The sequence below is a fragment of the Urocitellus parryii genome, chromosome 2 (genome assembly GCF_045843805.1).
Source record: "Urocitellus parryii isolate mUroPar1 chromosome 2, mUroPar1.hap1, whole genome shotgun sequence".
In the NCBI taxonomy this organism is placed as follows: Eukaryota; Metazoa; Chordata; class Mammalia; order Rodentia; family Sciuridae; genus Urocitellus; species Urocitellus parryii.
Genome location: NC_135532.1, coordinates 105999063 through 106017059, shown reverse-complemented (window position 1 = coordinate 106017059; position 17997 = coordinate 105999063). Strand labels below are relative to the sequence as shown.

General features: G+C 32.2%; 1 protein-coding gene across 1 annotated transcript in view; it reads right to left on the bottom strand.

The window, feature by feature from the left end:
- Trpc1 (transient receptor potential cation channel subfamily C member 1) overlaps nucleotides 1–17997 on the bottom strand; it is a 91591-nt gene that overhangs the window by 36247 nt on the left and 37347 nt on the right. The window contains exons 4-6 of the mRNA XM_026385030.2: nucleotides 8065–8196; nucleotides 5511–5706; nucleotides 1363–1699 (exon numbers count right to left, since the gene is read on the bottom strand). Coding sequence (XP_026240815.1) covers nucleotides 1363–1699; nucleotides 5511–5706; nucleotides 8065–8196 — 665 coding nt within the window. The remainder of the gene's footprint in view (nucleotides 1–1362; nucleotides 1700–5510; nucleotides 5707–8064; nucleotides 8197–17997) is intronic.

Below are 17997 nucleotides of genomic sequence, written 5' to 3'. Positions count from 1 at the left end.
ACATTAATTTTTAAAGAAAATGCCAAAAATATAGGAAATAGGAAAATGCTAATGAAAAGGAATTATTTAATTCTCTTTAACCTAAAGTTTAGATTTGCATCATTTTTACTTTACCTACTCAATTTTAAATTTCAACACATCACAGCCTGAATATCACTAAAAGTAAAATTGACTGAAATCAAGTTACTTGAAATTCACTGATTTTCAAATTAAAGCCTTAATCCATTAAAATAATTTTTAGAGCTGAAGGAGAACTAAAAGTGGATATTGTTAAATAGTTTCTCAAATTATTTAATTCAGACAAACTAAAAAGGCATATTCAATAATTGAAACTTGAATCAAGAATGCAGTATCAAAAAATAAATGTAATCAGTACTTTCAGCTATAGAAAAAAACTCAATTTTAATATCCTTTTACTCTATAGCAAATAGTAGGTCAGGTGGGAAATGCTGGAATTAAAAACTAGATTAAACATACTAAAGAAATAAAGAAAATGTCTTTAAAAGACCACTATCTGTTTAAGTAATGTGGTTCTACCTCAACTCCCCACCCTTCCACAAAAACAAACAAACAAAGAAAGGGCAAGGGGAGTAAATGACCTGCACAAGATCATTTAAGATACTTACTATGTAATACTTATAAATATTTTTCAGAAGTAAAAATGTCTTATTCTTTTAAACCTGTAATTTCTAAACAGATCTGATTTTCATTACAAAGAACTGATTTCTTGAATGAGTCAGACCCCTTTGAATCTAAATTTAAATAATATTTATATAATAGAGATAAAATAAAATGTAAGTACAATAGTGCACAAGTTTTTTTTAATAACTTTATTTTATTGATTTATTTTTATGTGGTGCTAAGGATTGAATGAACCCTGTGCCTCACATGTGCCAGGCAAGTGCTCTGCCACTGAGCTACAATCCCAGCTCAAGAGTGCACAAGTTTTTAATGACAAAACTAATGATATTTAGTTTAGAAACAGAAAATTTATAAAAAGTGTAAAATATAAAATATGTTGTTTTAAAATACCCAAGGAAAATACATACTGTAATAGAAAATAGCATTCATTAATTTAAAAAAGGTTTTCTATATTAACGATTAGGAACAATGTCACAGTCTGAGAATAATGAATTTTTAACTTCCACATATTAAATAATATTAAATTATATCATCAAGTTCATTAACATTTATCTTCAAAGAGGTATTAGTTAAATCTTCAATGATTATGGAAATGTTCAAATTCTTGCTGCATGAACTGTGTAAAATTATAAACTGAATTCAATGTTCATAGTGCCATCAAACAAGGAAGAATTAATGTGCTAAACAAGGCAAAGTCTTTTGAACTAACTTGATACTCACCAATAATCCACAGTATAAGAAGATAGTCTATTCTTTCAAGGGCTGGCCCCATTGTGTTTTTCTTATCCTCATTGTAGACGAGAGAGTACAGATTCAATAACAGCAAGAATGTGAAATATGATGCTCCATGAATAATAAATTTCATAAAAGGTGTATGAATGATTCTGCCAAATTGAGATTTGGGAGCTATCAAATAACACAGTGACAAAACTGGCCAAAATATGCCAACTGTCAAAACAGTCATTATCTTCTTACAGGTGGGTTTACGTCGATAACCTGACATCTGTCCAAACCAAACAGTGTTCAGGAACTGTTGGCAGTTAGACTGGGAGACAAACTGAAAAGGACATACACAGACATAAAAAAAAAAAAATGCAAAACAAAACCTTTAAATACTAACTGATTAATTGATATTCAAAATTCAAAGTCTTAATACTAGTTTAAAAATCAACACTATACAATAAACATAGGATTTTTTTTTTCTTTTCTTCTTACAACTAATCAAAGAGTGCACAGGTTAAGAGCATAGACTCTGGAGCCAGATTACTTAGACTCATATCCAGGCTCTGCCACTTACTAAGTGCCCTTGAGCAAGTTTTTAAACCTCTCTAAGCCTCAAATTTCTCATCTCTAATGTTCAGATAATAATAGCTACTCATAAATTTGTGAAGATTCAATATAAAGCTCTTATGAATAGTGCTTTGTTCTTAGCATGCAGTATTGCATTATTATTAGCCTACCAAGCTATTTTGTCACACCTAAAGACTCTTTTAAGAATATTAGCTTTTATAAATCTTTATAAAGACTAATAATTTATAAAATGTCAAAGTTAACATGCACAATCCATAGAAAGAGATACTACTAACTAATCTTTGAATGTCTTCATTCTAGAAAACCTGCTAATTTTAGCTGCAAGAAATCAATATGTTGGGGCTGGGGCTGTGGCTCAGCAGTAGAGCGCTCACCTAGCATGCATGGGGCCCTGGATTCGAGCCTCAGCACCACATAAAAATAAAAATGAATGGAATAAAGGTACTGTGTCCAACCAAAAATAAAAAATAAAAATAAAAAAGTAATCAATGTCAAGATAACAAAAGAATCTACATACTAGATCTATTCACGTTCCATGAAAACACAGAGAATGTGTTAAAATGTATTAAAGATACCCTAACACTGCTTAAAACTGAATTGCATGTGAAAAGAAAAGGGAAAATATTCCCAAATAAGGAAATTTTAGTTCAAGTACAGAAATTTACCAAACTTTATAAACTTTTCTAGTCTACAAATTTCATTCACTGTATTTTTCCAATATAATGCTCATGTTGTAAAGTATAACTTAAGTGTCCTAATAACTCTGGATCTAAATTTGATCAGGTTTGAGATTATCAAAAATAATTTTGTAAATCACAAATAGATGATCATATTATTATTTGGGTAATGTAAAATAATATTTGATTAATCTTCTGTCTTAAAAAGATTTATCCTGAGATAGAATATAACTTGTAGAATATAACACTGTAATAAAAAAAAATGAATTGGACAGTTATGTGATTGTTTATTGTGCTTATGAAAAATTTTTCTAATACACTGTACTTATTTTTAGCAATTAGGACTTACTTTGTTCTGCTCACATTCTAGTGTTCCTAGAAATCTTAATTTGTTCCTCAGGGTGAAATACATGGGAAACAAGTTTTTCTTCCCATTAACTACCCTGTGTCATAACACCCCAATGGTTTTGCCTCTCCCCCAAATGTCAAAGCAAACTCAGGACTGATTACTATTCTTACCATTCCTTTATATAATTAGAAGTGATGTTAAATAATATCTGGAAGAACAACATTTCAATTACAAATGTTCTAAGGCTACGGTGGTTTTGAAACAGATTCTCCGAAATTCTTGTCATCAAGAGGTGTTGGGCAGAGAAAAGAATCACTGTTCCCTATCCTTCAATTTGATAAGCTCGTGATTACTCTAACACCAGATTCTAGTAGAAGTGATGCTATATGACAAACGTTAAGTGTTTAAAGGCCATGTTTCTTTCAGATTGTATGCTAGAAAACTTGCTCTTGGAGTCATAAACTGCTCTGTAAAAAGTCCTATTGCAGGGCTGGGGTTGTGGCTCAGCGATAGAGTGCTTGCCTAGCATGTGCAAGGCGCTGGGTTCAATCCTCAGCACCACATAAGATAAATAAATAAAATAAAGATATTGTGTTCAACTACAACTAAAAAATAAATATTAAAAAAAGTCCTATTTTGCACTGAATTCACCACCCTGTGAAGTCCAAGCTACATACTGCAGGAAGGCATTCCAATTAGCAGTGAGATGTTTTTTGGACCACCTAATCACAACCTGCCCTCTGTAAGGCAATGCTCCTTCAAAGTTCCAGTTTAAATTCTCAGGTGCTCTATGCTCTGTAGACTCAACCACCTGAGTATCCAGCCTACTTAGACCTTGATATTCTAAGTCTTTGACTGCCGATTGGACACAGACATGTGAGTGAAGAAGCCTACATCACCCACTTGTACTAGGAACTCATTAGCACTGACTTTCTTTTTCAAGCAGCATGAGTGCACTGTTGATGGGTAAAATTAAATCTATACTGACTTAGATATTTATACTTACTTTTTTTTCCCATTAAATGTTCCCACCTTGAGCAAGAAACTTGGGAGTAGTATGAAAAGTACAGGATTTTAAGTCAAAGTTCTAGAGAGGCAATACATTATCTAGGTAATCTTCAAGTAAACATTGTTAAATTCTCATATCTATTTCCTAAGTCCACAAGCTATTGTTTTAAACTGTATATCAGGTACAACTGCACGAATGGGGTCTTAATTAGAATAAGTTATACTCTGTGTACATATAATATGTCAAAATATACTGTCATATACACCTAAAACAAACAAATACTAAAAAATTTAAAAATAAAACTATTGTTTTTATCTTTTTAACTTCTATTTTTTTCTTATAGGTGGCACTGGGGATTGAACCCAGGGCCTCCCAACTCCAGGTCTTTTTTTTTTTTTTGTACCAAGAATTGAACCCAGGGGCATTTTACCATTGAGCCACACCCCTAGCTCTTTTTATTTTTTTAATTTTGAGATAGGGTCTTACTAAGTTGCTTAGGGCCTCTCACTAAGTTGCTGAGGCTTTGAACTTGTGATCCTACTGCTTCATCCTCCCAAGAGGCTGGCATTACAGGCATGAACCACTGCACCTAGCTGTCAAAAAGCTATTGTGAGGATCAAATTTCAACCACAACAATAAAAAATTCTGATCTTAGTACCAAAGGTCCTAACTTTTGCCTTTAGCCATCATCTAATTTAGGATCCAGTTTTGTAATAATATAAATTTCATAAGCAAGTTTTATTCCAAATCTCTATCTTGACAACGAAAATGAGTCTTAGAAGTGACACCTTAAAAAAGTATCATTTATCAACATCCTGTACTATCAACTAGATATCACTATCTACATATAAATACCATTGTTTAGTGAATACCTCAAAAATAAAATTTAAAATGCATACCTCCATTCTTCAAGTTCCTGAATCATGTGTATGTGTGTGTATGGGGAGTAGAAATGGGTATTTCCCTTAATAGGAAGGGATGATGCCAGAAGAGTCAGATTCAACTTAGTTATATCATGCGCCTCTCCACCTTTAGGTTTCACAATGAATTACAAATAAAAAGAATCAGGAAACATAATATCTGATACTTTATTTTTAAATAGAAATTACTATTTACTATAGAAAGGGCTATTTATTACCAATTCAATAAGACAAACCTGTAACAGACAAAAACACAGGTAGAAACTTCACTGTAAAAGTTTACCTGTGTAGCTACTAGTTAGCAAAACATTAAAATCAGCAACCATATTATTTTAACTAATATAAATTATTAAAAGTAATAGTAACTACCATTTATTACTTGCTAAATACTAGTACTTGCCATGCTAAAACCTTTAAATACATATTTTTAATTAATTATTAAAACTAAAGCTCAGACAGATTCAATAACTTTCCCAAGGACACACAATTACATGAAGCAGAAGTAGGATCTTGACCCAGATATGTTGCTCCAAAGCCTCTGCTCTGAGCCACTACACAATGGTGGAGAAAATAATTTAAATATATCACAGAAATCCTCATACCTCCTTTTGGTTATATTTGATTGCAAGTTTTAGACGACTTAAATTCATTCTTTCTTCCAGTAGTCCCCGTTTGTCAAGAGGTTCATCACTAGAAGTATGGTTTAGGATAACTTCCAACTCACGTGAATTCCGGGCTTGTGCAAGCAAATCTTTAGCAAACATTTTGCACTGACGGGCTAGTTCCTCATAATCATTCCTGGGGGGGAGGGGAAAGCATTAGTCTATTAGAAATGTCACTTCCATTTTCTAATTACACTATATTCACTAGAAAAAATCTGAAGTCTTTCTTTTTCTGCTGACAGTTGAATGACCTTACTGTTACACAAATTCTCCAGGGCTTTGGGGAAAACTAACACAATGATGTTCCCTGTGTTCATACTGATAATCTTAGATGAGCACAATGTTTCCTTATATAGATTGATATTCCTGGAAATTCTAATAATATTCATCCATCAGTGTCCACTTAACTCATTTGTTTTATTCTCTATAAGTTTGGCTAAGATTTCCTATTTTATTAATAATATAAATACAAATAGCATCTTAATGTAATCTGATTAGTATTATTAAATAATTTTAACCAGAGGACTTTTCAATAGCCTACATTTATGTTAATTCTAATATTAAAAATTATTTTGATTTGTATTTAAAGTGCTTACTTGAATGAAATTAGAGAGATACTAAAATTTACTTACTAAAGAACTTACTTTCAGAATAACTATTGCTTAAACCTTACTTCTTTTTGAATTGCTTATTAAAGGCAGATCTAACCTACTTTGTAAGAAACAAAGTTTTAGTACATAATTCATTTAAAAAATATCAGTTACGGGCTGGGGTTGTGGCTCAGTGGCAGAGCACTTGCCTAGGATGTGTGAGGCACTGGGTTCGATTCTCAGAACCACGTATCAATAAATAAAATAAAGGTCCATTGACAATTAAAATTTTTTTAAAAATCAGTTACATTAAACTTATGTCTAAGTTTAATAACAATTTAAGAGTTGAGAATGAGGTTAGAAATAAATAATTATGAGCCAGTAACATGAGGGTGAACTTCATTAAGTAATATTTATTCAGTTTTTTCTCCCAGGAGAAAGGAAGGGAAAATAATACTTTCTATTTTTTTAGTCTTCCTTTACAATGGAATTTTCCATGAACTGGTTGCATGGAATTATAACTCAAAGAATAAAAACTTCTTTTTCTTAGAAGCTAACAGTTCTCTCACTCTTTGTATTTACTATATAACCTGAGAACAGGCAATTGGATTTCTTTAATACATGAGTTATTACCTACTTCTTGGTTTAAGAACCTAATTGCAAATGGGAACATTCATCAGAAATGTATATTATCACAAAGCTATCTAATCATTACATAAACATTTTGATAGAACACTAGATTTAAAGGTGAATTAATACATTTTGTTAATCTAATTTGCTTAATCTCTAGATTATTAAAAGAAAAGTAAGTGGCTATACAGTTTAGATGGACATATGGTAAACTAGCAGCAAGAAGTCCTATGTTCTAGTTATAACTTTGCTTCTACTTTTAAATGTTAATATTAATAAACCGTCTAGTCTGTATACATCTCTTTGTCTGTAAAAACACTGGATAGGGGTGGGGTTGTAGCTCAGTGAGAGAGAGCATTTGCCTAGCATATGTGAGGCCCTGAGTTTGATCCCCAGCACCACATAAAAACTAAATAAACAAAATAAAGTATTGTGTCTATCTACAACTAAAAATATTTAAAAAACAAAATACTGGATAATGTAAATGAGTTCTATGACCACTTCCAAATCTAACTTTATTATTCTGATCATAGCATAATCACAGTAGTTGTTTCAAATACTTCTTGGAATGAACTGAATAAATTCTATCTCATATGGTGACTCAGAACTCAAAATATGAGACTGCAACAGAAAATTTTTCATATTTAAGCAAAATAATTTATTAGTAGTGTTGTGTACTGATACTTTAAAAGTAGCAAAAATTTAATTTTAACCATGACTTGAGTTAATCAAAGTACTACTCTGTCCTATCAAATTTAAGTAAAATTTAATGTATCCAAATTAAGTAAAAAGTTTAAACTTATAAACAGGTATTTTTATTCAGTATGTGAAAGTTTGAACTTTCCCACTTGGGTCAGATTGCTGGAGGAGGAACTCCAATAGGAGCTGGACACAAAAGAAAAGGTGGGTTTAGGCATAAATCCCTGCAAAACCCTTGCAATACGAGCTGGTTCAATTTCTCCTTTTTCAGAGGGTACTAAGGATACTCTGACATAAAGGAAAATCTCAAAGCTTTCCCTGGGGGAATAAGGGTGGTTAAAGAGTATAAGAGGGAAGATGGGGAAGGAATAACTTAAATAAAACAGCACCAGGATCTGTTCCTTTGAGGGAAAAGGAAAATTCCCAAGTAAGAGGTATCAAGGTTTGGTCATCTAGAATCAAATGTAAATAAATTGTAAGTAAATATAAATTATAATTTGTTCTATCAAGAACTTCAAGCTGAATATTTTGCCACAAAAGGTATTATGCAATTTAAAAGTTCCATTCATTCCCACCTAAATTCCACCTCCACAAGGCTTAGTTCTTTTAAATCAGCACTAAGTTCAAATGCTCTTAGGATTGGATCCTCTTCTGTTAACATTATTAGAGCTGGACTGGCCAAGCATCGATATATATCAAGACGAAACCTGTGAAAACATACAATTCCATAATGTAAAAAAATTTATTACACACATATGATTAGATAGTCTATAGTTGCTTTAAATTTATGAAATACCATAAAATTAATAGAAAATAACTATAAATATATTTATTACAAGATAACATCCATAAAAGAAAAAAGACTTGGTGCTGGGGTTGTGGCTCAGTGGTAGAATGCTCGCTTAGCATGCATGAGGTACTGGGTTCGATCCTCAGCACCACACAAAAATAAAATAATGTGTATCCACCTAAAACTAAAAAAACACATAAATAAATAAATATTAAAAAAGAAAAAAGTCTTTAAAATAAAATATTTTGATATGCAAATACTGAAAAACCTTCTATTGCTTTTATAGAAATTGTTTTACTATCTGTTTCCACAGACTCAAAGCTTTTTATTGTTCAAGCCAATTTAATTAAAGTAACTTTCTAGCCAGGTGTGATGGTGCACACATGCCGTCCCAGCAGCTTAGGAGGCTGAGGTAGGAGGATAACAAAGCCATCCTCAACAACTTTGGAAGAGCCTATACAACTTACTGAGACCCTGTCTCAAAATAAAAAATAAAAAGGGCTGGGGATGTGGTTCTGTGGTTAAGCATCCCTCTGTTCAATCCCCAGTTCCAACAACAACAACAACAAAAATTTTATTCTTGAACCCAACATAATTTTACATGAAATATACTAATAATGAATATTTTCTATGATGTGGATTTTATGACTATTAAATTTTTCATTTCTCAGTTAAAAAAAAACAACTTTTTCAATATGCTAGATATACGTAACCTTCTCTTTAAGCCAGATTATGATTTTGAAATATGTTTCAAATCTTAAAATTGAATTTTTTTTTGTACATAATTTCCAGCTGATAGAAAGCATTATCTTAACCTCTGTAAATTAATAAATCTTCACATTTAAATCCTTAAATAGAAAATAAACCAGAAAAAATTCACCGTAATTCATGTATAAGTATATAGTTCCTAATTAATAAATTTGGAAGATGTTATGTAATGCATATTTTCCTTTTAAATAAAAAATACAAATTTAATACATAACTGTTGTTTTAAAAAGTAAGCAATTTAGAAATGACACTCCCCAATCTTCCTCCTTCCACTAACTATATTTCAAAGATACTTTACAGAGAAGTATATTATCCTTCCCAATATACTCTATTTATACACAAATATAATGATACATAATATATAAAGAAACAACCAACCTGCCTTTTAAAAAGATATCATCTCTTCCTTTCCTACAACTGGGTGATTTTCCATTTGATGGAAGGCCACTGAATTTTATTATAGTTTGGACCTGGAATATCCCAGAGGCTCATGTGTTGAAGACTTGGTTCCCAGTTGGTGATGCTATTTTAGGAGGTAGGGTCTAGCTGGAAGTAGTGACTCCCTGGGGAGGTGCCTTTGAAGGGTATATTTTGTCCCTGGTCCTTTTCTTTCTCATAGCTTTCCAGCCACTATGAGGTGAGCAGCTTTGCTCTATAACATGATGTTCTGCTTTACCAAGGAACACAAACAACAGAACCAAGTGAAATGAACTGAAACCTCTGAAACATAGTGAGCCAAAACAAGTCCTTCCTCTATTAAACTGATTTTCTCAGGTATTTTGTTCCAGCAATAGAAAACTAAAACAGGTTTCCATTAATGAACATTTATGTTGCTTTTAACTTTTTTCTACTATAAAAATTCAGCAATTAATAATATTTACATTAGTTCCTATATCTCTCACACACTTTAAATTGCTGGGCAAAATGGCATGTGTATTTTAAATTCCAATAGATGCTTCCAAAGTAATAATGATGAGAGCTCACTTACCCCCACATTTTCATTAATACTAGATATTATTGATATTTTAAATCTTTGCCAACTTTATAGAAAATAGAATTTTATACTTGGTTTAAACTGAATTTCTTTTCTTTTTTTTTTAAACTGAATTTCTTTAGAAGAGTTTTCTTTTATGTTTAATATCAGTTTTTGTTCCTTCTTCTGAAAACTACCTGTTCATATTCTTTGGCCTTTTTCTCTGATGATTGTTCACCTTTTCAAAAAAATTATTTATCTTTTTTTTCTAAAATAGACTTTTGTATAAACTTAATTCAACATGTCACGTTAAGGATTAATGAGAAAATGCACTTCCAATGGTGGAATAAAGGTACTGGCAACCAATCAGAGTTATAATGAAGCACTACTGAGTAGAAATAATTTTGATGTGATCTCACAAATAGTGAAGCTGCTTTACTCTATAAACGCTATCAAAAGTTTATAAAATCTACCATCTAATTTATAAAATCTATCATTTTTCATTTGGTATTCAAAACACCACCCAAAGTAATATAGTATAAAGAGGTCAGTGATTTCCCTACTCACACAGAGGTACAAAATGAAAAAATTGTCCCTCAAAAACCAACCATTTCAGATCAGGAATGGTGGTGGGTAGGAGACTATCACAGAGTTGCTATAATATATTATCTAATATGTCCCATGTCCAACAAAATATTACGAGATGTATAAAGAAAAAAGAAATTATAGTTCACAGTGTGGGGTGGGGGTAGGGGGAAGCAGGCAAAAGAAACTGACTGTGAGAGTGAACTGATGCTGGAAAAAGACTTCACAGTAGCCACAGTACTAAAGGAAAGCTTAATTACAGAACTAAAGGAAGATAAAAGATAGTGTGGCATCAAACTGATATCAATAAAGAAATTATGAAAAATAATAAAATGGAAATCATGTAATTGAAAAGTATAATAATTGAAATAGAAATTCAATAGAGGGGCTTGTTATGGGTTGAATTATATTACTCCAAAATTCATATGTTGATGCCCTATCCACCAGTACTTTAAAATGTGCCTTTATTTGAAGATAGAATTTTAAAAGAGAAAATCAAGGTAAAATGGAGACATTATGATATGCCTACATCCAATCTGACTAGTGTCTGAAACACAGAAAACATATGTGAACAGTAAGATAGCCATCTACGAGCAAAGAAGAAAGATCTAAAACATATTCTTCCTCCATACCCTTCATAAGGAACCAGCCTTGACAATAACTTCATTTCTGGCTTCTAAGTAAGCCAAAGGGTTAATAGTTCTATATATTACTAGAATCAAGCTAGTATAAATCTGAAACTGATTTTGACAAATTAAGATATATATGATAAGTCTTAAAAAAAATCGGTTAAAAAAAGAGGAGACTGGGAATAGAACTCAGTGGTAAGGGACATGTTTAGCATATGTGACCCTTAGTTGCATTCCCAGCACAAAACAAACACCAACCTAACCAAAAAAAAAAAAAAAAAGAAGAAGAAGAAAAGAAAAGAAAAAAATACTCAAAAATAATTTAAAAAATTGATCATTAATAAAAGTGAAGTGCTACATTGAAAATATACTTGAGGAACTTCTGAAGAAAAATAACATGAGACATAAAGACCAAAAAGGAGATTAAAAAAACACTGGAAATGAAAAAGGTACACTAAATTTTTTTGAACACAAACACAGGAGAGGAACCAAAAGGACTGAGAAATACAGAAAATAAATGGAAAATTGAAAACATAAGTTAATCATATAAAAAATTACATTATATGTGAGTGAACTAAACATTTCAAAAGCAAAGACTTCAGAGAGGACAAAAAAAGACTCAACACTGTCCACAAACCCTGCACTTTAAATAAAAAGACACAAACAAGTTGAAAGCAAAGGGCTGGAAGGATGTATCATGCAGTCAGTAACCACAGCGAGTGAGAATGGATAACAATATTAAACAGGAAATATAGCAACAACAAATGTATATGCTCCCATCAGCAAAGCTTCCAAGTATACAAAACAAAAACAGAATTGAAAGCAGAAAGATAATTCAGCAATTACAGTTGGAGATTTTAATACTTTTTTCCCAGAAACTCATAGAACAACTAGAGAGAAGACACATAGGAATAAGGAATATTGGATCAGTATTGAAACAATGTGATTGAATTGGAATTTTTGGGGGAGAGGTACCAGGGATTAAACCCAGGGACACTTAACCACTGAGCCACACCCCCAACCCATGTTTTATTTTGAGACAGGGTCTTGTTAAGTTGCTAAGGATGGCTTTAAATTTACAATCCTCCTGCCTCAGCCTTCTGAGCCACTGGGATTACAGGCATCCATCACTGCACTGGGCTTCAATTGGAATTTATAGAACACTTACCCCAAAAAGCAAAATACATATTAGCTCAAGAGTACATAGGACATTTTCTATGTTAAATCACATACTGGACCAAAAAACTAGTCTTACTATATTAAAAAGGAATGAAAGCACAATTTTCTAAATTAAGCAATGATTTCATATCTATGCCATCAAAAGCACAAGTAACCACAAAAGGTGTGTGTGGGTGGGGAGGGGAAGAACAACTGAACTCCATCCAAATTTAAAACTTTTCTTAAAAGCTCATCGGAAAAGTGAAAATGACATACACAGAATGTTAGAAAATATTTGCAAATTATATATCTTATGAGGCAATACTTATATCTGAAATATATAAAGAATCCTTGCAACTCAGCAAGATAAAGGCAGATAAACAACTAAAAATTGGGAAAAGTAACTGTTTCCAATGAAGATGTACATATAACCAATAAGCCATTGAAAGATGCTATTTAGATAAAATATCCAGAACAGACACATTCATAAGGTTAAAGAGTAAATTTTATGACTTCCAAGGGCTGAGAGAGTCATCACTAATAGATATGGAGTATCATTTTGAAACGATAAAATATACTGGAATTAATATAATTTTAGGATACTTATAAGTATTCCCCAAATAGAACTGTACACTTTAAAAGGGTGAACTTTATGGTTTATGAATTATATCTCTGTGTGTGCCACTGAGAATTAAACCAAGGGGCCTCATGCACTGAGCTAAATCCCCAACTCTTTCTTATATTTTATTTTGAGACAGGGTCTCATTAAGTTTTGCAAGCTGGTCTAGAACTTGTGATATTCCTGTCTCAACCTCCTGAGTAATTGGAATTATACGCCTCCATCACAATGCTCAGCCTCAACAAAGATGTTATTTAAAAAAATAAACTGTACTCTTCAACCACAACAGAATTAAAGAAGTTACCAGGAGAAAGAAATCTGGGAAACATTCAACTTTATAAAAGTAAAAAGTAATTTTTTTTCTTGTGGCACTGGGGATTTAACCCAATGGCACTCTACCACTGAACTACATATCCAAAAATTATATTTATTTTTATTTTTTTATGTTAGGGTACCAATAAATTGCCAAGGCTGGCCTTAGCAGCTGGAATAACAAACAGGCTGCTACCCCCAGTAAACAGGATATTTTAAAATAACCCACTGATCAAAAGAATGAGAAGACAAGTTGCAGACTCAGAGAATTCCCACTTTATCCACAGATTATAAGTTCCAACATCCATGTAGATGCCTGAAAACACCCAGAGTACTAAAACCTAAACAGATGGTCCTCAACTTAAAATAGTTTAATTTATAATTTTTTGAATTGACAATGGTGAGACACTGTTATGCCTTTAGAATAAAACATTTTCAATTGTTAATTTTGATTTTTCTCAGGCTAGCAATATTAGTGTGAGACTGTCCCACTTTACTGGGCAGCAGTTGGAAGCTGTAGCTCCCAGTCAGCCATATGATCATATGGTTTTCTATATAAAATAGGCTTTGTGTTAGATTATCTTACCCTTCTAGGCTAATGTAAGTATTGGGCTAGGCTAAAGTATGATGTTTGTTAAGTTAGGTATATTAAAAGCTACTTGTAATATACAATATTTTCAACTTACAATGGGTTTACTGGGACCTAACCCCATCATAAATGGAGGAATATGTATATGTACTGTTTTTTCCTACATATAAACACCAATAATAAAGTTTAATTTTAAGTTAGGCATAGTAAAGAGATTAGTAATAATAATTAAATAGAAGTTATAACAATACAGTATAATAAAAGTTATTTAAAACTTATGAATTATTTCTTTCTGCAGTTTTCCATTTAATATTTTCAGATCATGGTTGACTACAGGTAACTGAAACCATGGAAAGCAAAAATACAGATAGGGGAGACCACTGTACTTTCAAACAACATATCTCATAAAGGATTCTTATCTAAAGTACATATAGAACTTTAAAAACTCAACGAGAAAATTAAAAACTCAATTTAAAAACAGAAAAAAGATCTAAACAGACACCTCACTAAAAATATAATTATACAGATGGCCAAAAAACACATGAAAAATGCACAACATCACACATTGCAAGAAAACTGCAAATTAAACTAACAATAAGCTACTAATATACAACCTGTTAAAATGGTTAGAATTTATAACATTGAGATACTGAATGCGGATGCAGACGTGTAGCAATATGAACCCTCATTCATCACTGGTTGGAATGGTAAATAATGCAGCCACTATGGAAAACAGTTTGACAGTTTGGCAGCTTCTTACAAAACTGAACAGCAATTAACTACGTAATCCAATAATCATGCTTCTAGATATCTACCTAAATGAGTTAGAAACTTACATTGACAGGAAAACCTGTACATGAATACATGTGGTTTTGATCAAAATTGTCAAATTTTAAAACCCATCAGGATATCCCTTAATAGGTGAGTGGATAAATGGTGGTATACCCAAACAATGGAACATCATTTATCACTAGTAAGAAATGTGTTAAGCCATGAAAAGATGTTAAGAAAATTTAAATGTATATTACTAAGTGAAAGATGTAAATGATGGATACTGCTTGATGTCAATTATATGACATTTTGGAAAAAGTTAAGATGGGAGACAGTAAAAGGATCAGTAGTGGTAGCTGGGTGCAGTGGTACACACCTGTAATCCCAGCTTCAGGAGGCTGAGGGGCGGATTGCGAGTTCAAAGCCATCCTCAGCAAAAGCGAGGCACTAAGCAACTCAGTGAGACCCTGTCTGTAAATAAAATACAAAATAGGGCTGGGGATGTGGTTCAGTGGTCCAGTGCCCCTGAGTTCAATTCTTGGTACCCCCACAAAAAGTGTAGTGGTTGCTTGCAGGGGGCTTGGGAGAAGGGAGGAGTGAACAGGTTTAACAGGGAATTTTTAGGGTAGTGAAACTATTATCTATGATACCATTAGGGGTATATGTCCTTAGACATTTGCCAAAACCCAAAGAATGTATAATACTAAGAGTAAACCCTAATGTAAACTACAGATTTTGGCTAATGTATCAATGTTCATTCATCTATTTTAACAAATGTAATAGATGGGGATGTAGTTCCATGGTAGACAGCTTGCCTGGCATATGTGAAGCCCTGATTTGAATCCCGAAAGGAAGGAAGGAAGGAAGGAAGGAAGGAAGGAAGGAAGGAAGGAAGGGAGGGAGGGAGGGAAGGAGGGAGCACTGTAACAAATTTATGACATCAGTGAAGGATGCTGATGGTATGTAATACCTGGGGAGAGGGGTCTTATATAGGAATTCTACCTTCTGATGAATATTGCTATGAAGTTTGTTAAAACTTCCTTAAACAAATAAAGCCTATTAATTAAAGAAAAATAAAAGCACTCAAGAGTCAAAGAAGAAATCATATGGGAAACAGAAAATATCTTGAACATATTTACATCAGAAAGGAAACAAGATCTAAAAATAAATAAGCTAAGGTTCTAACTGAAGAAGCTAGAGAAGTAAGAGCAAATTAAATTCAATGTTAATAGAAAGAAAAAATAAAGTTACCAGCAGAAGCAACAAAATGGAAACCAAAAAACAATAGAAAACATGAATAAAATTAATGTTGTCATTTAGAAAATTCAATAAAATTGATAAGATCAGAGATAAACTGCAAAAGACCAGAGAATAAATACTTTAGGCTTTGAGGTCTATATTGTATATATGGCAATTACTCAACTTTCATGTTATACCACAATAACAGCAATAAACAGTGCATAAACAAACAGGCATAGGCATATTCCAATAAAACTTTATTTATAAAAACAGTTGGTAGGGGCTGGGGATGTGGCTCAAGCGGTAGCGTGCTCGCCTAGCATGCATGCAGCGCTGGGTTCGATCCTCAGCATCACATAAAAATAAAATAAAGATGTTGTGTCCACCGAAAACTAAAAAATAAATATTAAAAATTCTCTCTCTCTCTCTCTTTCTCTCTCTTAAAAAAAAAAAAGAAAAAAACAGTTGGTAGGCTGGATTTGGCTCCAGTACTACAGCCGACTAACTCTAAGCTAGACAAAGAAAAAAGAGAGAAAGAGAGGCAGAGAGAGAAGGGAAAGGGTGGAGAAGAGATAGAAAGAATGAACACAGATATCTGGAATAAAAAGGACATCACTAGAGAGTCTACAGAATAAAAAAGTTTATAAAGAATTATAATCATCTATATGCCAAATTAGACAACATAAAGGAAATGGATAGGGAGGGGGAGCATGGGAGGATTAGATGAATTCTAGATAGGGAAGAGGGATGGGAGGGAAAAGGAGGGGGCAGGGGATTAGCAAGGGCGGTTGAATGTGATGGACATCATTATCCAAAGTACATGTATAAAGGCATGAATTGGCATGAACATACTCTATATCAAAGGTATGAAAAATTATACTCTATATGTGTAATAAGAATTGTAATGTATTCCGCTTTTGTATATTTAAAAAAACAAAATCAATAAAAGAGTTAAAAAAAGGAAATGAACAATTTCTTAGAACATCACAAATGACTGAAATGGATTTGAGGATAAGCACAAAATGTGAATAGAGCTATTTTAAGAAAATTAACTTAATAAAAATTATCCTGCAAAAATAGAGTATAGATCCAGATAACTTCACTTACTATTTTCAACAAATATTTAAGAAAGAATGCTAATCATAAATATAATCTTTCAAAAAATAGAGGAAGTGAGAATACTTTAAAGCTCATTTTCTGAAACCACTGTTACCCTGATATCAAAGTCGGATAAAGACATCCCAAAAAAACAAAGCTATCGAAAATATCCTTCATGAACATAAAACAAAAAATATTTAACATATTAGCAAACTGAATTCAGTAACACATACAAAGGATTATTATCACAACATAGTAGGGTTTATCCCTAGAAAACAAGGTCAGTTTAACATCTGAACATCAATTACTGTAATATAACATATTAATAGAATAAAGATCTAAAAATATATATCCATTTTAACAGACACAAGAAAAGCCTTTGACCAAAATCCAAAGATAATTAATGATGAAAAACTCTCAACAAACTAAAAATAGTAAGAAATGTCCTCATTCTTTTTTTATATGTATTTATTTAGTTGCAGGTGGACACAATAACTTTATTTTTTTATGTGGTGCTGAGGATTGAACCCAGTGCCTCACATGTGCCAGGTAAATGCTCTACTACTGAGCCATACAGCCCTAGTCCTGTCCTCATTCTTATAAAAGATATCCATGAAACTTTATGGTTAACATCATACTTTATATTGGTACATATTCATTATATAGAATAGTGAGTTTCATTTTGGTATATTCATACATGTACATAACATAACTTGATCAATTTCACTCCAATACCTCTCCTTCTCCTGATCCCCTTCCTTTACCCTAATGGTCTCCTGTATACTTTCATAACATTTCTTTCTTTCTTCTTTTTTTTTAATTAACATCTAGCTTTCAAATATGAGAGAAAACAAAAAATGCTTGTCTTTCTGAATCTGGCTTATTTTACAAAATGATTCTCCACAGTTCCATTCATTTTCTTGCAAATGACATAATTTTGTTCTTGTTTATGGATGAGTAAAACTCCATTGTGTATA